At 40.3% G+C, this 19,110-nt stretch overlaps 1 protein-coding gene across 1 annotated transcript in view; it reads left to right on the top strand.

Annotated features, from left to right (window-relative positions):
* The window catches only part of ABCB11 (ATP binding cassette subfamily B member 11), a 443,062-nt gene that overhangs the window by 184,713 nt on the left and 239,239 nt on the right, over positions 1-19,110 (top strand). Inside the window, exon 10 of the mRNA XM_069225280.1 lies at positions 14,911-15,035. Coding sequence (XP_069081381.1) covers positions 14,911-15,035 — 125 coding nt within the window. The remainder of the gene's footprint in view (positions 1-14,910; positions 15,036-19,110) is intronic.

The raw sequence follows: 19,110 nt of genomic DNA, 5'->3' as shown, positions 1-19,110 counted from the left end.
TCACAATGCATCGACTGAAACATTTTCAAAGCAGACTTAAGATCACTTGGAAGTGAGAAACAGTAGGAATTACTTGTTTAGCTCCACCGTTTTACTTATTTATGGAAGTGTTATGTAGTGCTAGATGCCTCTTATGGTTACTTCAAATCGCTTGAAAAGCATTCAAGTGATAACTATGCCTGAAATTCACAACTGCCTTCGTGTAAGTTCGGCTAAGTCTGAATAGATTGATTTTCTTAAGTTTCCTGAATTGCAAGCTGTTAGGTTTGGTCCTTCAGCAGTAGAAATCTATACACTATGCTAAGGGTCCTGATGATACTTAATAATGTATCGACAGGCCTCAGTATTATGACTGGTTCTATATATGCATTTTTATGGGTGACAGGGCATTGCTCTCAGGTGAATGGATGCTCTCTAGTGAAGTACCTGCCTTTGCCTAGAATGTTACTGTTAATCCTTGAGGAGTGGTGAAATGAAAGACAACATTATGCATTGTAACCTGAAGGCCATGCAATGGAGCTATTGGAGAGTTTGTGAGATACTCCTGGGGGCTGCTCAGCAAGAATTTCAAGTGTCCCTTCTGTACAGCTGAACTCTAAGATGGTGACTGGTGCAGAATGCAAGAGGTGTGGAGAAGGCTGAGAAAGAACAAGCAATAACAATATGCTCTTGCTCTCCTGACACAATACCCCTAATGGCCAGTTGATGCTATTGACTTCACACTACTAACCAAAGGGAGAAAAATATAGCAAGTGCTGCCCATGGCATTAGATGCACTGTGTAGAGATCAGAAATTAACAGCTGCTAGAAGAAGGGTGGTGAATGGGTAGTCTGCAATGTAGATGGAAAGCAGAAGAGCAGGTGAAAAAGTATAATAAAAGAGATATAGAGAGCAACTGGAGAGCACATGGATGCATACTGCTGTAGGGCATAGAGATAACAAGAAAATTATCAAATTACTTGGGAATAAGAACAGACTTTGAAAGACACTTTAGGCATTTAAATGAGTGAGTGACTTTTACCCGATATGAGAAAGCTTCAACCCCAAGCCAAAGACATTGAGACCCCTAATGGAATGAGATCATGGAATGAATGACAGGAGTCTCACCTTCACCCCATCCATTTGAAACCATCAATATCAGTGATCACATGTTTTCCAAGCATGGCAAAACACTACTGAAAAATTCAAAATTCACAAATTATATTTGACAAAAGCTTGGCCTGAACACACCTCAGATTATAACTTCAGAAAAAAGCCCACACATAAAATCATGATCTCAAGAGCGCCTACGCACATTTCCATAGCTCCTGCCTGTTATAGAGTATTTAGAAGCCCAACCACACAAACCCCTAAGACATGGGTCTTCAAACTGGGGGGCGGGCCCCACTAGGGGGGCCTCAAGTGATCCCAGGGGGGCTCCAGGCTCTGGCTAAAATAAGCATTACAAAGATAACAGTGATTTGTTTTAATCAGAAACATGTTATTGCTTTTTAAAAAAGGCAATAGTACTTAACTGCAATGTTTAAATACATCTAGACATATTTAAATATTGCCATTTTTATAAAATAATTGTGAAAAATTCTGAGGGGGGCCCAATGATTTAAAATTTTTAATTGGGGAGGCGCAGCATTAAAAAGTTTGGAGACCACTGCCCTAAGGGAATGTTGCAGAAGGAAGAGTAGGCAAAAATGTCTTCTGACATTTCTGACTGAAGTACCAAAAACCAGATAATATATTCAAACACACAAAAACTCCAATCATGCGGAATAAATGTCTGCATGACAAAAGGAGATCTTATTGATTTACTAGTAACATTTAAGAGGGAACTTTGGGAAGAACTAAGTGGCGATATAAACAAGAGTTTGCATGACCAAAGAGTTGACCAGGGAGATAAGATTGAGGTTTTGCGATACAATATGGATTAATTGTCTTCAAGAGTGCTTGATCTTTAAAGAAGGTAGATAGTTTGGAGGCCCACATGGCAGATAACAATGGATAACTTACTCTCAGATAGAGACAGGGGTAACGAGAGCTGAAGAGAACACATGTAAAACAGAAGAAAATGGAACAAGAATGGTGGTGGGCCTGCTCAGAGGTGCTTTGCTATGCATCTGTTTTCATCTTTACTTGGACAATATCAAGATGAAGTTTGCTTTCATAAGAGTTATAAAAAATGAGCTGGAAGATACCACATAATTCTCTGTGGCTGAGAGATGTATTGGCAAAATTCTGTTACTTTTAGGAAAAAGAGGAGGTACTCAAAGTTGCCAGAACAACAGAGGAAATGTTGTTTCAAGACTTTATATTAACAGAGTTCCAAGATATATCACATATGATGCTGCGGAGATAAACACGTTTTAAGCCACTTAGAATAAACTGCTTTCTAAAGGAAACATATGTATAAATGGACAAACCATTTTAGAGGTCAAGAGGCAACAAAACTGCTCAGTATAGGCCTAAGGCAGATGAAGATGAGGCCCTAAAGGGTGAGGTGCCAGAGGGGACAGAGGAACTAGTGCCTCAGAGACTGCCTAAATCCATGAGTTGGAAAACCCCAAGGACCCAGTTGCTTAGTTGTAATCTGGATGCCTAAAGTCCACTCCATGGGAGACCTGTTCTAATTTCTTGATGATAATGTAGTTGTGTGACTATGTTGAAAAGTTGTTCAAATAAGTTTATTACAGGGAAAGGAAGTTGATAGAGGAGCTGTAGGTTAGTTTTCTGGTTCTTAGACTCATCATATGAGTAGTTCCACAACCAAGACCAACAATTACTAATAAACACAAAGCCCCTGAAGGACCCATGACATGAAAGGGGCACTGAGAAGACTTGGGGACACTACCGAGGGCGGTTTGACAATGGCTGAGGAATAGTTTCTGCCTCAGTAGAGACTGAAATTTGGCATTAAATATCTTGATCCTATTCAGATTTATCTATCGTCTAAGAGATTTGTTGATACAAGACAAAACAAGACTCACATACAAGGCATATATTTAAGAATGAGATTCATCTCTTCTGTGGCATTTTATGGGTGGTGATATTTATTCATAGTTACATAGTATTCCAACTTTTTGACTGCAAAAGGGATAAAGAGGGCATGTAGGTGATTATCTTAATCACATATGTAGGTAGGCCGCTAACTGTCACAAGGATTTAGCCCCATAACTTAGCACAAGCTAGATTGAATTTCTTTAAACTCTAGCTGTATTACAACTGGAGAGGTGACATTTGTGCGAATTTTAGCTTTGTGTGGGCTGAGCCAAAATAATAGATCAGGTGTGTTACTATGAGTGCTTCAAGAGTATTCTCTAAATGAGTGAAGAAAGAAAAATCTCAGCCCACAGTCCAACACTAAAGCATGTATGCATTTTCACACATGCATTGCAATTCCTTTCTCTAAACCATGAGCTAATTAGTTATAGTATTTTTCTATGGGCCCCAGAAGTAGAAGTGGGGTGGCTGATCCATGTCCCATCATGCCCCAATACTATTGAACAGTTGACCTCACAAACAGCCAGTTTGTAAGAAAGTGCTGGATATTATATTCTCTTTAAATACAGATTGTATAGTTAAAAAAACTATAGTGACCATCTTAGAGAATACTTAGAGATTGCCAAGAATGGCGAAATTCTCTAGGGAAAAACATATGATGCTCTCAATGAAGTCATAAGGAAGCTATATATAGAGGCAATGGGAAATCAGCACACATTTTGCCATTGAGAAGTACTTACATTAGAAAAAGACCTTGAGGCACCCAAGACAAAATATGAAAAAATGTCCTCTTTGCAGATTGATCAAAATAACTCAACTAAAGTGTTGTATCTTAGGAACAGTGTTAGACCTGATAGCCTTAGGGTGGTCACCCCTAACCTTTTGCCTGCCTCCCTCCACCTTTTGGATACTGTTTTTGCTGGTTTTAAGACTCTGTGCACTTTACCACTGCTAACCAGTGCTAAAGTGCATGTGCTCTTTCCCTTTAAACATGATAACATTGGATCATACCCAATTGGATTATTTAATTTATCTATAAATCCCTAGTAAAGTGCACTATATGTGCCCAGGGCCTGTAGATTAAATTCTACTAGTGTTGCTGCAGCACTGATTGTGCCACCCACTGAAGTGGCTTTTTAACCTCGTCTCAGGCCTGCCATTGCACGGCCTGTGTGCGCTGTTTCACTGCCAATTCGACTTCGCATTTAAAAGTACTTGCCAAGCCTAAAACTCCCCTTTTTCTACATATCACCCCTAAGGAATGCCCTAGGTCACCAATAGGGCAGGGTGCTGTGTAGGCAAAAGGCAGGGCATGTACCTGTGTAGTTTACATGTCCTGGTAGTGCAAAACACCTACATTCGTTTTTACACTGCTGTGAGGCCTGCTCCTTTCATAGGCTAACATTGTGGCTACCCTCATATACTGTTTGAGTGGTAGCTGCTGATCTAAAAGGAGTAGGAAGGTCATATTTAGTATGGCCAGAATGGTGATACAAAATCCTGCTGACTGGTGAAGTTGGATTTAATAATACTATTTTAGAAATGCCACTTTTAGAAAGTGAGCATTTCTCTGCATTTAAATCCTTCTGTGCCTTACAATCCAACAACTGGCTGGGATCAGTTGACAGATCCCTTGTGCATTCACTCAGACACACCCCAAACACAGGATACTCAGCCTCACTTGCATACATCTGCATTTGGAATGGGTCTTCCTGGGCTGAGAGGGTGGATGGCTTGACACTTACATGTCAAAGGACAGTAGCCTGCCCTCACACAAAGGACTGCCACACCCCCTACTTCTAAGCCACTCTTTGAAGTCTCCCCCACTTCAAAGGCACATTTGGGTATTTAAACAGGGCCTCTGCCCCTACCAACTCAGACACTTCTGAGGTAGACACTCTACCTGACAAGACACTTCCTGGAGAAGAGAACCTGAACCAGACCCTGCATCCTGCCACGAAGAACTGCCTGGCTGCCCAAATGACTCACCTGACTGCTTTCTGTGAAGGACTGCTGCCTTGCTGTTGCCCTACTGCTCTCTGGCTGTGGTGAGAAGTGCTCTCCAAGGGCCTGGATCGAGGTTTATCTATACAAGAAGGACTCCTTGTGCGGTGAAAATCGATGCACAGCCTGCCAACAACAATGCACAGCCTTCATCGTGGTGAAAAATTTGCTGCACACCGAACTGGAACAATGCAGCCTGACTTCTCAATGAGAAGATTGACGCAGCAGCAGAGAAGCGACCGGAAATTTCATGCACGGCCAACTGGATGGACTCATAGCCGAACCGGAACAACGCAGCCTGACTTCCAGAGAGGAATCGATGCAGCGCCTGCCGTGCGGTAGAAATTTGCACGCAACGCCCACCAGATTGACGCAGTCCCTGTGATTTCGTCCTGTCAGTGACGGAAAACAACGCATCATCCGCAGGGAGTCCAAAAACCCAGCAACCTGAAGAGGATCCCCTACCGAGCACCGGAAATCGACGCAAAGCCTTCCCTGAGTGAAAACTAAATGATGCATCACCGTGTGCAGCCCGAGAAATTGATGCACACCTCCCTGTTTTCCACGCATCTCCTCCTCTGCGGTTGTTTGCGGAGATTTTAAACGCAAACCAGGTACTTTGTGCTTGAAAAATACATTTATTATTTTTAAAAAACTAAAGACACTTTAAATCACTTTTACAGTGATATCTCAACATATACTTATTGCATTTTAATTGTTTTGACCTGCATCTTATTAGATTAATATTATATATTTTCCTAAACACTGTGTGGTGTATTTTTGTGGTGCTATACTGTGTTATTGCATGATTTATTGTACAAATACTTTACACATTGCCTTCTAAGTTAAGCCTGACTGCTCAGTGCCGTGCTACCAGATGGTGGGCACAGAATAATTTGGATTGTGTGTGACTTACCCTGACAAGAGTGAGGGTCCTTGCTTGGACATGGGTTAACCTGACTGCCAACCAAAGCCCCATTTCTAACAAACAGGATGCCACTGCTGCTGCATTCTAGAGTGTGGGGGCAGTAGTCAGAAGGCAACCAGTTGCTATGGGGGCTGGACATGAGGTGGGGTTGTTCCTTATATCTTATAAAGTGCATTTTTCAAGTTGACTCAAGCTACCGTCTTTTTGTCACAAGAAAATGGTGACGGGGATGGGATATTGATCAAAGCGGATTCTGAGTGAAGGAGAGAGATAAAGAAATGGAAACTAAAGCAGGAGGATGACCCCTGACTCATGCATGCTAAATTGGGAAGGCTAATACGACAGCTTGTCTCAAGTTTTGAACAGCAGTGAGTGAATTCGAAAAAACTTGTTACATTAATCAGATCGGGAGTTGGGATCGCGTCTTCATTCGTTTGGCATTATTCTTACTGTTGCTGTTGGCAAGCATGCCTCATGTATGCGGTGTGAACATTTTTAAAGGTCAGAAAGCCTGGAAAGGGAAGAGCCAGCGTGTGTGGAACAGCACGTGTGGAGAACATGCACCTGGAACTTGCCACCTTATTGCACTGGCAAGCGAGTTTGGAAATAAACAGAGGGGTGAGATTCAGCAGCAACACCATGGGACAGCAAAAGGCTTCAGGAGAATATGGGTCAGGACGTGATGTAGGGGATGATGGCACAGCGTGGTTGCTAAGGAGTAGCAACGCCACTGGAGAGTGGAAGACATCAGGATAACCTGCGTCAGGATGCTATGTATAGGATGACGGCACAGCGTGGTTGCTAATGTACTGGGAAACAAAGCGCATGAAGGAAGGAAATAACGTTGTGATCAGCCTCATTTTAACGAAGGAGGTTTGTCAAGCATTGACGAGATCGTCTATGAACAACAAATGAGGAGCAAGCAGGAAATTGTCGAGACAGCAGCGACTAAGTTTTTTATAATAATTTGTTATTTAAAAAAAAAATAACTCTGATACTGTACCAAGTATTGTCCTAGTTATTTCAGGAGTAAGACAGACACTGCCTAAAATGTCATTATAGTTACAAAGTGGCATATCTGGGTTAGGTGTTACAGTTGTGTCTGGTAAAACACGGAAAGAGAGTAACAACAAACAAAATTTGTACATTTAAGAAAATGGATACCTCATCGGTAATGGCACCTTCAAAGTTTTTACAAAATCCAGGTTCACCAGTCATAATGTGGGAAGATTAGAGAGAATCCTTTGAAACCTATCTTGAGGTTTTTCCTTCAGCAAGAAAGTTAGCATTGCTGAAGCACAACTTAGGCATAGAAGGAAGGAAGGTGTTAAAAACGTCACCGAAACCGTCACAAACAGTGACCACAAACCATGAAGGGGATGGCGAAGACATTTCAGACTCTGAAGAAGTAGAGAATGATGGATATTTACATGCCATGATAGCCTTGGGGGAAAATTATGGCAAAAAGTTAAGTGTAGTTGTTGAACTGCACAAGTTTTTTTCAACATCACAACAGCCAAGGGAAAGTGTGGAGCAATATATTGCAGTTTTTAGAACATTAGCTGCCACATGCAAATTTAAAGATATGAATGAATAAATTAGAAGAGACCAGTTCATAACCAGCAATGTAAAGATACAAAAAAAACTATTAGAATTAAAAGATCCTTCATTGCAGAAAATACTAAATATTGCGAGACACATGGAAAACACATCATGATGTGTGAAAGAACATAGTGGGAATAGACATAATGAAGAAACTAACGTAAATGTGGTACAAAGATCAAAAGAGGGACCAGTACTAATGGCTAAATCATCCATGAATAAAAAGAGAAAGGCTGCTATAGATGTGGGAATTTTAGACACACTGCAGATGCAGACACGTTCTGCTATAAAAGTAAAGCATTTTAACTGTAAAAAGATTGGTCATTTTTCACGTGTTTGCATGTTAAACAGCCAAACCAAGGGGAATAAAGCTGTAAATGTAGTATGTGATGACCAAGGAAAATACACAAATGAGGAGGTAGAACAGAGTGCTATTGAGGTGCTGGTTGTACAACGGGATGTAGTAGGTGAAATACAGGAGGGGTATCGTCCCCCCAAGTGTGTCATAAAAAATAAATGAGCAGGTTGTGGTGGTGTTGGCAGACTCATGTTCATCTTACACCACAATGGACAAGGCAACATGGCAGAAATTGGGGGAATGCAGGTTAGAGATGCCTGACACAGAAACAGAAAGGTATTGCAGAGTGAAATTACCATTGCTAGGATATTTCAGAAGCAAAATTGAGTACAAGAACAGAGACACTACAGGGAAAATTTATATAGTGGAAAATGGGAAGGCACTTTTAGGGTGCAAGGATCAAAAATATTTAGGCATTATTCTCATCCTAATCATCCCAAACAGGTATTGCTTACAGAGGAAGTAAATAAGAATCTGTAGTGCAAGAAACACCCAAAATTATTCAGTGAGAGTTTAGGATGTTTGGAGAATTGTGAATGCCGTATTGTGCCCAAAGCTAACAACATTCCCAAGGTTCACAAAGTGAGAAATGTTCCTCTTGCCTAGAGGGGTCCGCTGTAGGAAGAATTGAGTAGGTTATGTGCGGCTGGAGTGATTGAACCTATAGAATCATCGGAATGGTTAAGTCCAATAGATTTAACACGAAAGGCTAACGGCAAAATATGCATGTGTGTTGATCTAAGAGATCTCAATCAACAGATTTGTGTGGAGGGCATCCTTTGCCTCATATAAATGAGATGATCTCCAGTGTAAGAGGTGCATATTGTTTTTTATCAACAGACTTGTCTAGTGCGTATCACCAAGTAAGATTACATCCAGAGTCTAGACACCTTACGTTGTTCATAACGCCTGAGGGAGCTTTCCGGTTCATATACATACCTTTCGGGTTAGCATCAGCTTCAGCAGTCTTCCAAAGGCTCATGAGTAGGGTGTTAAGGGGTATTTCAAATGTATTGGTTTTCCAGGATGACATTTTGGTGTGGGCCATTGACAAAGAAAAACATGATGAAGTGTTGAATAGTTTTTTGGAAAGGTTACAAAATGCTGGACTTACAGTAGGGATGGACAAATGTGTGTTAGGGGAGGCCCAGGTGGAATACTTAGGACATATTTTATATGGGGAGGTTGTCAAACTGAAAATAAAATTGTTGGAAGCCATTAAACATGCACCAGCACCCATAAACAAAGAACAACTTGGTTCTTCCCTTGGTTTAGCTGAGGAGTATTTGAAATGTAAGAATTTTGCTGACAAGGTGTTTGAATTGTGAAGTTTGATAAAGAAAGGTATAGTGTTTGTATGGTCAGGGGATTGAAAAAAGCATTTGAAAACATCAGGAACGAGATTGTGCCTGCGGTATCTTTGAAACCATATGACCCACAAGATGAAACAATAGTAGTAGTTGATGCTAGAGCTTATGGTCTTGGAGCTCTGCAAAGGAAAAAAGATCAAAGAGGATTGTACCATTTGCATCACATACTTTAAAAGGAGCGGAAAAAACATACTCCGTCATAGAGAAGGAAGTGTTGGCATGCTGGTGGGGTATGAGCTATTTTAAAACATATGTATGGAGAACCACCTTTGAGATGAGAACGGACCACAAACCATTGGTGGATATATTTTCAACAAAGGGTGCAGGGAAAGCTACCTCAAGTATAGCTAAGTGGTTGTATTGCCTACAAGAATCTGATTTTATTTCAAAATATGTTCCAGGTATCAAAAATGTGAATGTGGATTGTTAGTCACGTTTACTTTTGTGTGACACTCAGAGCGATAAAGGAAATGATAACCATGGGCAGTGGTTAGATGCTAGTGTGGATGAAGCGTGTGGAGGAAGTATAACTGAGGAGGAGTGGGACAAAGCCCCTGATGCAGATGACATATTAAAGCTGATAAAGAATTGCATTACTGACATGGTTAGTCAAGATCGTATGGTCAAATAAACTTTAAGTGACTGCAAGATGGTGTAGGAGAAGTTGTCATGCGTTGAAGGAATAGTAAGGAGGAATAACAAATTAGTTATGCCTGTTGCGTTGAGGAAAAGATTAATAGAGTTGCTACATGAGGGTCATGTAGGTATGAGGAATGAAAAGAAGGTCTTGCAGGGATTTCTGATGGCCCAGAATGGATAGAGAAATTGAAGGATTTGTGCATCATTGTATGGCATGTATGTGTGCAGTGAAAAAAGTCATTGGGTGGAGGAATCCCCTATTGTGTCTACCAAGCTGCCAGAAAAGCCGTGGCAGTTTAGCAATGGATGTGTGTGGCCATTTGGCTACAGAGGAATTGAGGGGTTATGTGATGTGGTGTTAGCGGATTATTACTCAAAGTGGCCAGAGGTAGCCTTCATGAGAGAAACAAATGCTTCCAATATCATAACTTTTTGTGAGGAGATTTTCAGAAGGGAGGGATATCTGGAAAGTGTTGTGACTGATAATGGCCTGCAATTCACACGGATAGAGTTTCAGGATTTTATAAAGGAAAATGGTATAAATCAACAGTATACAATCCCAGAGAGAATGGCCTCATAGAGAGACTTAATAGGGTTCTAAAGAAATGCATACAATTGGCTTGTGAGGCTGGATTGGACTGTAAGAAAGCAATCAAGGAAATGTTGTGGAACCACCGTAACACACCCCATACAGCAACTGGGAGAACACGGTTTGTTCTCCTTAACGGAAGGGAAGCTTGTTCAAAGGTTACTCTTGGGTGAATGGAGAAGACAGAGAAAGGAATGGTGAAAAGAGGTTAGATGGTGCAGAGGGTAACAAGGCACCAAGATAAATACGTGGAAAGGTATTACAGCAGATTGAAGAAAATGAAGCGTCAGTTTAAGGAAGGTGATTAGGCAGGACCACTTCAAATGGGACAGCAGAAGGTCGGATTCTCTAAATGGTCTAAACCCAAAGTGATAAAAAAAAAATCAGGAGAAGTTGTGTATGGTTGAATGATGGGAAGAAATGGAATATCAGAAAGGTAAAATTGTGCAATGAGTTAGAGATTAAAATGTGGTTAAAGGAAAGAGAAAGAGAGGGATTAGAGGGTGATGATGGACATGAAGGTGGATCAAAATAAAATAGAACAATTTAGTGCAAATAAGGGATTGGGGAACAAACCAGTATGGCATGATGATTATATATGCACTTAGTTTTAGAGATCTTTTCTGAAGAAAAATGTATAATTCTGTGTTATTGATAAGGATGTTTTCTTAAGTAAAATACTAATTTATGTTGTATATTGTTAAGGTGGGAAAGGGAGATATGTTGTAGCTTAGCAACAGGAAGCTACTGCTGCTGCATTCTAGAGTGTGGAGGCAGTAGTCAGAAGGCAACTGGTTTCTGTGGAGGCTGGACATGAGGTAGGGTTGTTCCTTATATTTTAATAAACTGCATATTTCAAATTGACTCAAGCTACAGTCTATTGTCATGAGATAAAGGATCCGATCTGTGCCATAATTACCAACAAAGCAGAAACTACACTCATACTAACAGAGCAATGTAAAATATACCTATATGATAAGCATTAGATCAATGAAGGAGAGGTTATTGGAAAAGGGGAGAGAAATTAGAGAAATTAGAATGTTCTACCATTTTTATACACTGTGGAGCAAACCTCTTCCAAAGATCAATGTTATTACATTGCAGAAGCAGGGTTGACAAGTGTAACCACTACCAAGATCACACTATTTCTCTACTAAAACACAGGGCTTAGTGGATTCACTGGTCTATTCTGTAAGCTCTACTTAGCTGTACAAACCACTAAGCTAGTGGTTATTAATACGCCTTTTATGAGAGTAGCCACTATATTTGTGATCCAGAATAAGATAAAGACCCACAATGCCACTCTTCTTATAGGACTTTCACCCTCTAAAATATTGATGCTAAAGTTTACAATAACATCCTAGGATTCATATGTACAAATGCTCTGCATATTTGTTTACCAGACCAGTCCAGGCTTTTCAAAAATAGACTGCCACATGGTAGCATGTGAATGACAACAGGCTTAAATGAAAAGGTCAAGATAAAGGAAATTCCAGAACAGGTGTTATTGCTTGATGCTGGAAAGCTCTTGACATGGCAGAATGAAACCTCCAGAGAAAGCTGTGGGCTTTGTCCCTAGATTTTTCTCAATGTTAATAGCATCTCAGTGGTAATCCCATTTGCCTCCATAGTACCAAATGGGAATATATCAAGGCCATTTCACCCTGAGAGTGGAACTAGGAATGGTTCCGCCCTTGTCTCTCTTTTTTGCTCTCGTTATCGAGCCATTTAAAAAATAAATTAGACAGTCAAAGACTATCAGTGATACTACCTTTGGTCTAGATGCCAACAAGTTAGCAATGTTTGCAGAATAAATCCTTTTATTCATAGCCTCTCTACACTCTTGTATGCTTTTTTCAAAAATAGCTAGCATACGTTGAACGTAAAGCATGATTTAACGGATACAGATCTAAATTATGATGATTAAGTATTTCAATTAGTGTGAAAGGAACACTGGGGCTGAAGTTATCCCACTCTTCACAGTGGGCCTCTAACTTAATTGTTTCTCTGGGAATTCATTTGACACCAGGCCCAGTGGATATATATAAGGTCAGTGTTTGCTGTCTGAAAATCCAAAAGCAAGGTGCCCTCTACCTTTTCTGCTATGATACTATTTCCTGTCTTAAAAATATGTAATCAGGCTTGGGCTTGAAAAGGATGCATCACAATTCATCCATCCTCTCATTTTCTTACATTCAGTGCCCTTTTGCATTTGATTTTGTCAATGATTTTTGCTTTTTCTATAAGAGTGTTCCTTCAATTTGCCTATCATGAAAATATATGTTGGGCTCTTTCTCTACCCTGATTAAGGCTACTTGTGGTGCACTGATTGTGACTCTGCTTCTGACCTATTAACTGGTTGTATGTCAGAATACCACCTAAAATGTATTGTGATACAAAAATATTGTGGTAACAATATCATGGGCCAAAATAATGAGTTCCATCAATATAAGTAAAATAATGTAGACAACAAAAATACAAAAACACTGTAAATATAGAACAGTAAAACTCCACAGTATAGACTACGATAATATAGTACTTTTAAAATGTAGGAGAATCAACCAAAAATTGATTACAACAATTTAGTGTTTAGAAAAACAATTTTTCAAAAAAAAAAATTCAATCATTATTAACTCCAGTAAAGTAAACATTAGAAAAGTTAAGACATGAGGGGGACAAATGCATTCTGCTCACTACAAACCAACAAGGTTGAAAAACAGATATGCACATTAATGGGGATCCCAATAACTATTTGAACTCTAGACTCTCCAATATTAGGGAAAGTGAGTATGTAAGTAAGTATACTAACCCTAGTTATGCTTACATTGAGGAAAGTGCACCATTCTGGTGTGGGAGGTCAGATTTATGATCCTATCCTCAGTCCTGCTACCGTTTGGAGAATCTAAATATTTGAAGGTGGGAGCAAGATTTACTATTCTCAAGTCCAGCATAAATTAGGTAAAGCGGATGTATTTCTTGGATGGTCCGGTATACTCTTCTATCTCCAGTCCCACAAACTCTGGGAAAGTACATATGCTTGGGGAGACTGTTTCATTATTCTAACTCTAGTCCTAATTATACTGTGGAAAGTGCATATTTTTTTGGGGGGGCTCAGATTAACTATTATAATCGCTGTCTTTCTAAACTTTGGAAAAATGTGTTTCTTTACAGCAGGGTCAAATGCATTATTCTACCTCAGGGTCAACACAAATTGAGGAAAGATAATATGTTTGGAGGGGTCAGATTTATTATTCATACCCACAGAACTCCAACTATTGGGGGAAATACAAATGTGTGGAAGGATCTGAACAGATTAAATATTCTGACTTCAAAGCTACTAATATTTGGTAGACGTATATTTGTAGAGCAGATTTAGAAACTCCTGTTCCAAAAACAACTGGGAAATTGCTTATTTGTGTGAATTCTGAAGTACTATCCTAAATCATCTCTTACTAACATGCCGTAAGACTCAAGCTATCACTCACTGCCAAGTCTTAATTAGCCTTGGGTTGATTCTGTTGCTGTTTGGAAGTTACCTGACATCCTATCAGAGCAGAGGCTGATTTATATATGGTTCATCACTGTCTAAATTAACTTAATGGGCCTAAAATGAAGGACTTGAATGTGGCCTGAGAAATTTTCAGAGACACATCAAAGCATTCCTTTGTGAATTCACTTCTCAATAATTGTTCACAACCATTTTATGACAGTTTATATCTCCAAGATATAAGCAACACTCTCGATACTTAACGAGCTCTCTAGAGTTTCCATGTGATTTAAGGAAAGGCATATAAAGGGAGGAATGTGTTCAAATATTCACTCAGCATCTTTGGCTTCACGTCAGCGAGAGAGTCCTTTATTGCGTCAGTAATAACATCAAAAAGGATGAAAATAGAATCAAATGAGAACTCAAAAAGAGTGTAGAATTTATGGAGAAATGAAGATTGTACTGAGAGAAGTCCCAGCCTCCATGGTTGAAACATATTTTAGCACGTAGCTTTTGATTATTGAGAGTGGGAGCTTTGCCTTGGCAGTAGATTGAGAGTCATGTTTGGTGACTCTCCTGAGAACTCTACAGATTCTTTTATCATCATTTTTCGCCTTGAAATTTAAAATAATACAACTGCTTTATAACCTGTGAAGTGTTGAAAAGTGACAAACTGCAAAATATTTTAAACAAAAATGTGATAGTAAATGAGGATGAAGACCTCTATTTAAAGAGTTTGAAAGAGCTTTCCTGAACTACATAATTACTAACACAATCAATGTCTGCCCAATACATGCATGATTTGGTGTATGCTGGTTTCACTAATTTTAAAATTCAATAATGTTTTGTTGATAAAGATAAATACCTTTAGTAACATTTGTGCCAAGGCAATGCTGACTGTGTAATCTAACTAATTGATTTGGTATTTGTATTCTCCATAGGCTGTGGCAAAACTCACAGGTAAAGAATTAGAGGCGTATGCGAAAGCTGGAGCTGTTGCTGATGAAGTTCTTTCAGCCATTAGAACTGTAGCTGCTTTTGGAGGGGAAAATAAAGAAGTTACAAGGTATGTGATTTCAAAACATCTTCGAAATTACTACTTCACAGGAGAAAGAAGTGCTGTATAGAAGACAACAATGCACATAATGAGTTTAGTGATATTTATTGATCACTGCTTATGACAACTGCTACCTTTGAGGCTAAGGCCCTCATTACGGTCCTGCGGCCGCCAGACTCCCGGTGGAGGTTGGCCACCAAAGCAGTGGTCCAGCAGCAGCGATCCAGGCTCCACATTAAGACCGTGGCAGAGCCTCCATGGACTCACTACCGGTACCGCCAGGTTTGCCACCAGTTGACAGCCTGGCGGTGCCGGTGGTCTTAATCCGCCAGGGCAATGCTGCCCTGGGGATTACGAGTCCCTTATCTGCTGGATTTTGCATGTCGGTCCCACCACCATGCATAGGCTGACAGGGACAGTGTGCTGGGACCCCAAACTGGCCTGTGCACAGCCTCCATGAACAGCCCTGTCTCTCTTTTCACTGCCCGAATTACGGGCAATGAAAAGCATGGCAGGTGCTATTGTACCCGATGCACCACAAAATTGCCACTGGCTCGATTACGAGCCGGTGTCACTGTTGTCATGAGTTTTTTGCTGGGCCAGCGGGCGGAAACTTGGTTTCCACCCGCTAGCTCAGTGGAAAATTCATAATAGGGCCAGAAGGCAGGAAACCTACGCCCCCACCAAACTCAGAATGAGGCCCTATGTTTCCTCTTTGGCTTTTTGATGGGTTTCTGTGTGTTTGTTCAAATTATATTTATTGATTATTTCAGTCTGAGAGAAAGCTACCATTTGAAGAGACAGTCAACAACAGCGATATTTCCACTTTGCAGCACTTGTGCTTGTAAATTATTTTCATTATGGTTTGCGATCTAATCTGTTGAAAAGAATCTGTAAAAGATTAAGCTATGCTTTTTCTACAGAATCCACAAGAGTCTATACAGAATTGGGTAGCTTTTCCCCACTGTGGCTTGAAATGAATTATGAAATCCTTTAATTACATTACTTGTTTTGGCCTCCCCATCTAAACTACTTTGATTGCAGTTCCACCAAGTCATTGACCGTTTTATGGATACCAGTAGCCTGACAATTGACTCTGCCTTACTAGATGACCTCAAAGGTATCTAGCAATGGAGACAGACATTCTTTATGCTGACTATAGCAGCAGAATTGTCTCAGTTGTTCTTAGTAATCATTGACTGAGTTTGGGGTCACAAAAGTAAAGGCAGTCAGTCTTTAATCTCATTTTGGACCTTACTGTCGGTGACAAAGTCGGGATTGTTTGCCACATGGCTTGCATGAAAATGAAAACCACAGCCTTGAATTCATAAACTGTGGTACAATTTGTGAATTCTGTGTCACATAGGCAGTTCAAACTCTGTTTAATTTTTGATTTGTAGAATTTTGTTGATATTTGTTGCTGTCATGATTTCAGAATATGATGAAATTACTTTATTGGGTGCAATGGCATAGATTACCATGGTATTGTTGTTTTGGTACTTAACATCAATCGATGAAGATCTATGTAAACAGTGGCATGGTTCGAAGGTAGTGTCTATTAGAATTATTGTGCAGTAAATTTAAGTTTGGCTATCTTGCAAAGTCAGTTATTGTTTCCCTTGATACTTGTTATATCAGTTCTTTAATGGGTTTTGTATACATTGTAATACAAAATCTACAATCTGAGCTTTCAAATGTTTAGAGTAGCAATCATTGCCTCAAATAACCAGAAGTACAATGACTAGTCCATAACAAACCACAGTATAACATCTGTAGAAAGACCCCACAGGGAAAACAAGACATATACATAAATAAATCAACTTGTGGATCTAGATGTAGCCAATACTGTGGCTAGATGACTAAGAGAAACACAAAATAGAGAGAAGAAAAGGGCATAAGAGGAAGACATGAAGGTAACTGTTTACAGAAAAATAAAGAAGAAAATATCAAAAGGGAACTTACATGATGAAGTTCTGGAACTGAAGAAGGAGTGGACACCCGGAGAGGAAGGGAGACCAAATGTTCTCAAAAACATGGGCTTTGTACAACAGGCAGTAAATATTATGTTTGTGGGAGACAGCCATTGCCATGTCTTGCATCCAGTGTGTGAGATAAGGAAGTATGTCTTGTTTCCGGTGGCAAAGGATAGCCATTGAAGTCACTGCAACCTCCGTATCAATCCACCTCTTTTTGTGGTTCTTGACGCCCACCACTTTCAGCATATTGTGAAGAAAGATCAGTTTCAGGGAGGGTCGCAGAGTGAGGCCATTGCAGGCATTCATTGTACCTAGAACCCATTACCAGAATATCTGGAAAGGACATGAATATATCAAATTCAGAATGTCACTCCCTTGATGATAACAATGCCAACATGATACTGTTGAAGCCAAGTTGGCTTCAATGAGCTGATGTGGGGACCAGTGCAAATCATCCAGCAGTTTGAGGAAACTAAACTTAAGCCACACCTCCTGGCGACCCCTGTCATGTGTGCCTAAAGGATCAGGCTGCTTTTTGTCTGTGTAGTCTTTGCCCAGTCGATCTTGCCATTTCTCACGTATCGCGGTCCAGGTAGGGAGAGAGTACAGCACCTTGTACAGTTCAGAGATATTTACTGTGAAAGAGCTCCAGGTGACCACAGATGACTGTTTTAGATAAAGAGGCATTCAAATGTAGTTTGTATACAATGCTTAAGCTATCGGTATTTCCAAAGTTGGTCGCCCCCAAGCAGAATTGTGTCTGCAAGTCAACAAAAGGTTTAAAGCTGTTGCATGCCAGAGCTGATCTGTGGTTTGAACAACTCTGTCTTCCCAGGACTTCCACCTTATTGATTGCCCATCAATGCATAAAGCTTTGTTTCCCCAGAGGGGGTTCTTGTCATGCAGGTAGGAATTAGTGTTGAGCAGAAGGTGCATAGTCTTGCAGGTGCAAATCCATTCCTTCAGGACAGGGTTTCCCTTCCCTTCACCTGTAGTTGAATGTGATATGGTGCATTGCAGATGTTTGTCCCTTGAACGAGGTGATGGTCTATGAGTACCCTGTCAGGGTGTTCCAGGCCTTTGGAATAGAAATAGGCCAGGTGTGTTATCTGGTGTACCTTACAATAAAGGAACATGTCTGGGAGGTGGAGATCTCCTGCCTTTGTATCAACATGTAGCTTATTGAGCTCGAGCCTTGGTTTTCAGCCTCCCCACACTTAATTTTTGATGATTGCGCCAAACTAGTGAAGCAGATGTATCAGAATACTGGTAGGGGTCATCCCAAAAAATTAATAAAAATGAGACACAGTCACCATCTTCACTGTTTGGATATGACCCTACTTCAAGAGCTGTAAAGTTAAACACTTCTTGAGGTTGACTGCTGTTTTAACCAAAAGAGCCTCCCTGTTCTCCTGTGTTGCCTGCTCCAGATAGATGCAAATCATAACGCCTAGGTATTTGATGGTAGTGGTATACCATTTCCATGGCAACCCAGCCAGTTGAGGGGCAGAGCCTTGCTTTTGTCCCAGTTAAAATTGTTAACGAAAATTGGTCAAATAGGGTTACAATATTGAGCTAATGAGTCATAGAGGGGTTTCGGATTGGAAAGTAGAAATAAATGTAATCGGCATACAAAAGAATCTTCACTTCCAAATAGGCTGTCTGAACACCTTAAATAGCAATAGATGCTTCCCGTTTTTCTGCCAGTGGTTCAAGCGCCAACAAGAAGAGGAGCAGCAACAGAGGACAGCCTTGTCAAGTACCCCTTGAAATCCTGAATTATTTAGACTGAAATCCATTACAAGTAATAATTGCCATCGGGAAGCAGTAAAAAAGGCTCACCAATTGAAGAAAGCGGTCTTTAAAACCCGCTCTCTGCAAGGTCTAAAAAGGTTACCTATTCAACTCGATTGAATCCCTTCTTGGCATACAAATAAATCACCACTTTCTATTATGGTCTTTGGTAGATTGCTATATGATATGGGATGGGACCTTCGTGTGATTAGAAGAGAGGCGTGGTACAAAGCCCACTTGGGACCTGTGGCTCAAGGAAGGAATAAACATCCATAGGCGGGTGGCTAGCACCTTCACCAGTATTTTTAGGTCCC

Source organism: Pleurodeles waltl, chromosome 3_1, assembly GCF_031143425.1.
Source record: "Pleurodeles waltl isolate 20211129_DDA chromosome 3_1, aPleWal1.hap1.20221129, whole genome shotgun sequence".
Lineage (NCBI taxonomy): Eukaryota > Metazoa > Chordata > Amphibia > Caudata > Salamandridae > Pleurodeles > Pleurodeles waltl.
The sequence above is the reverse complement of the archived record's forward strand: the minus strand, read 5'-3'. Positions and strand labels throughout refer to the sequence as shown.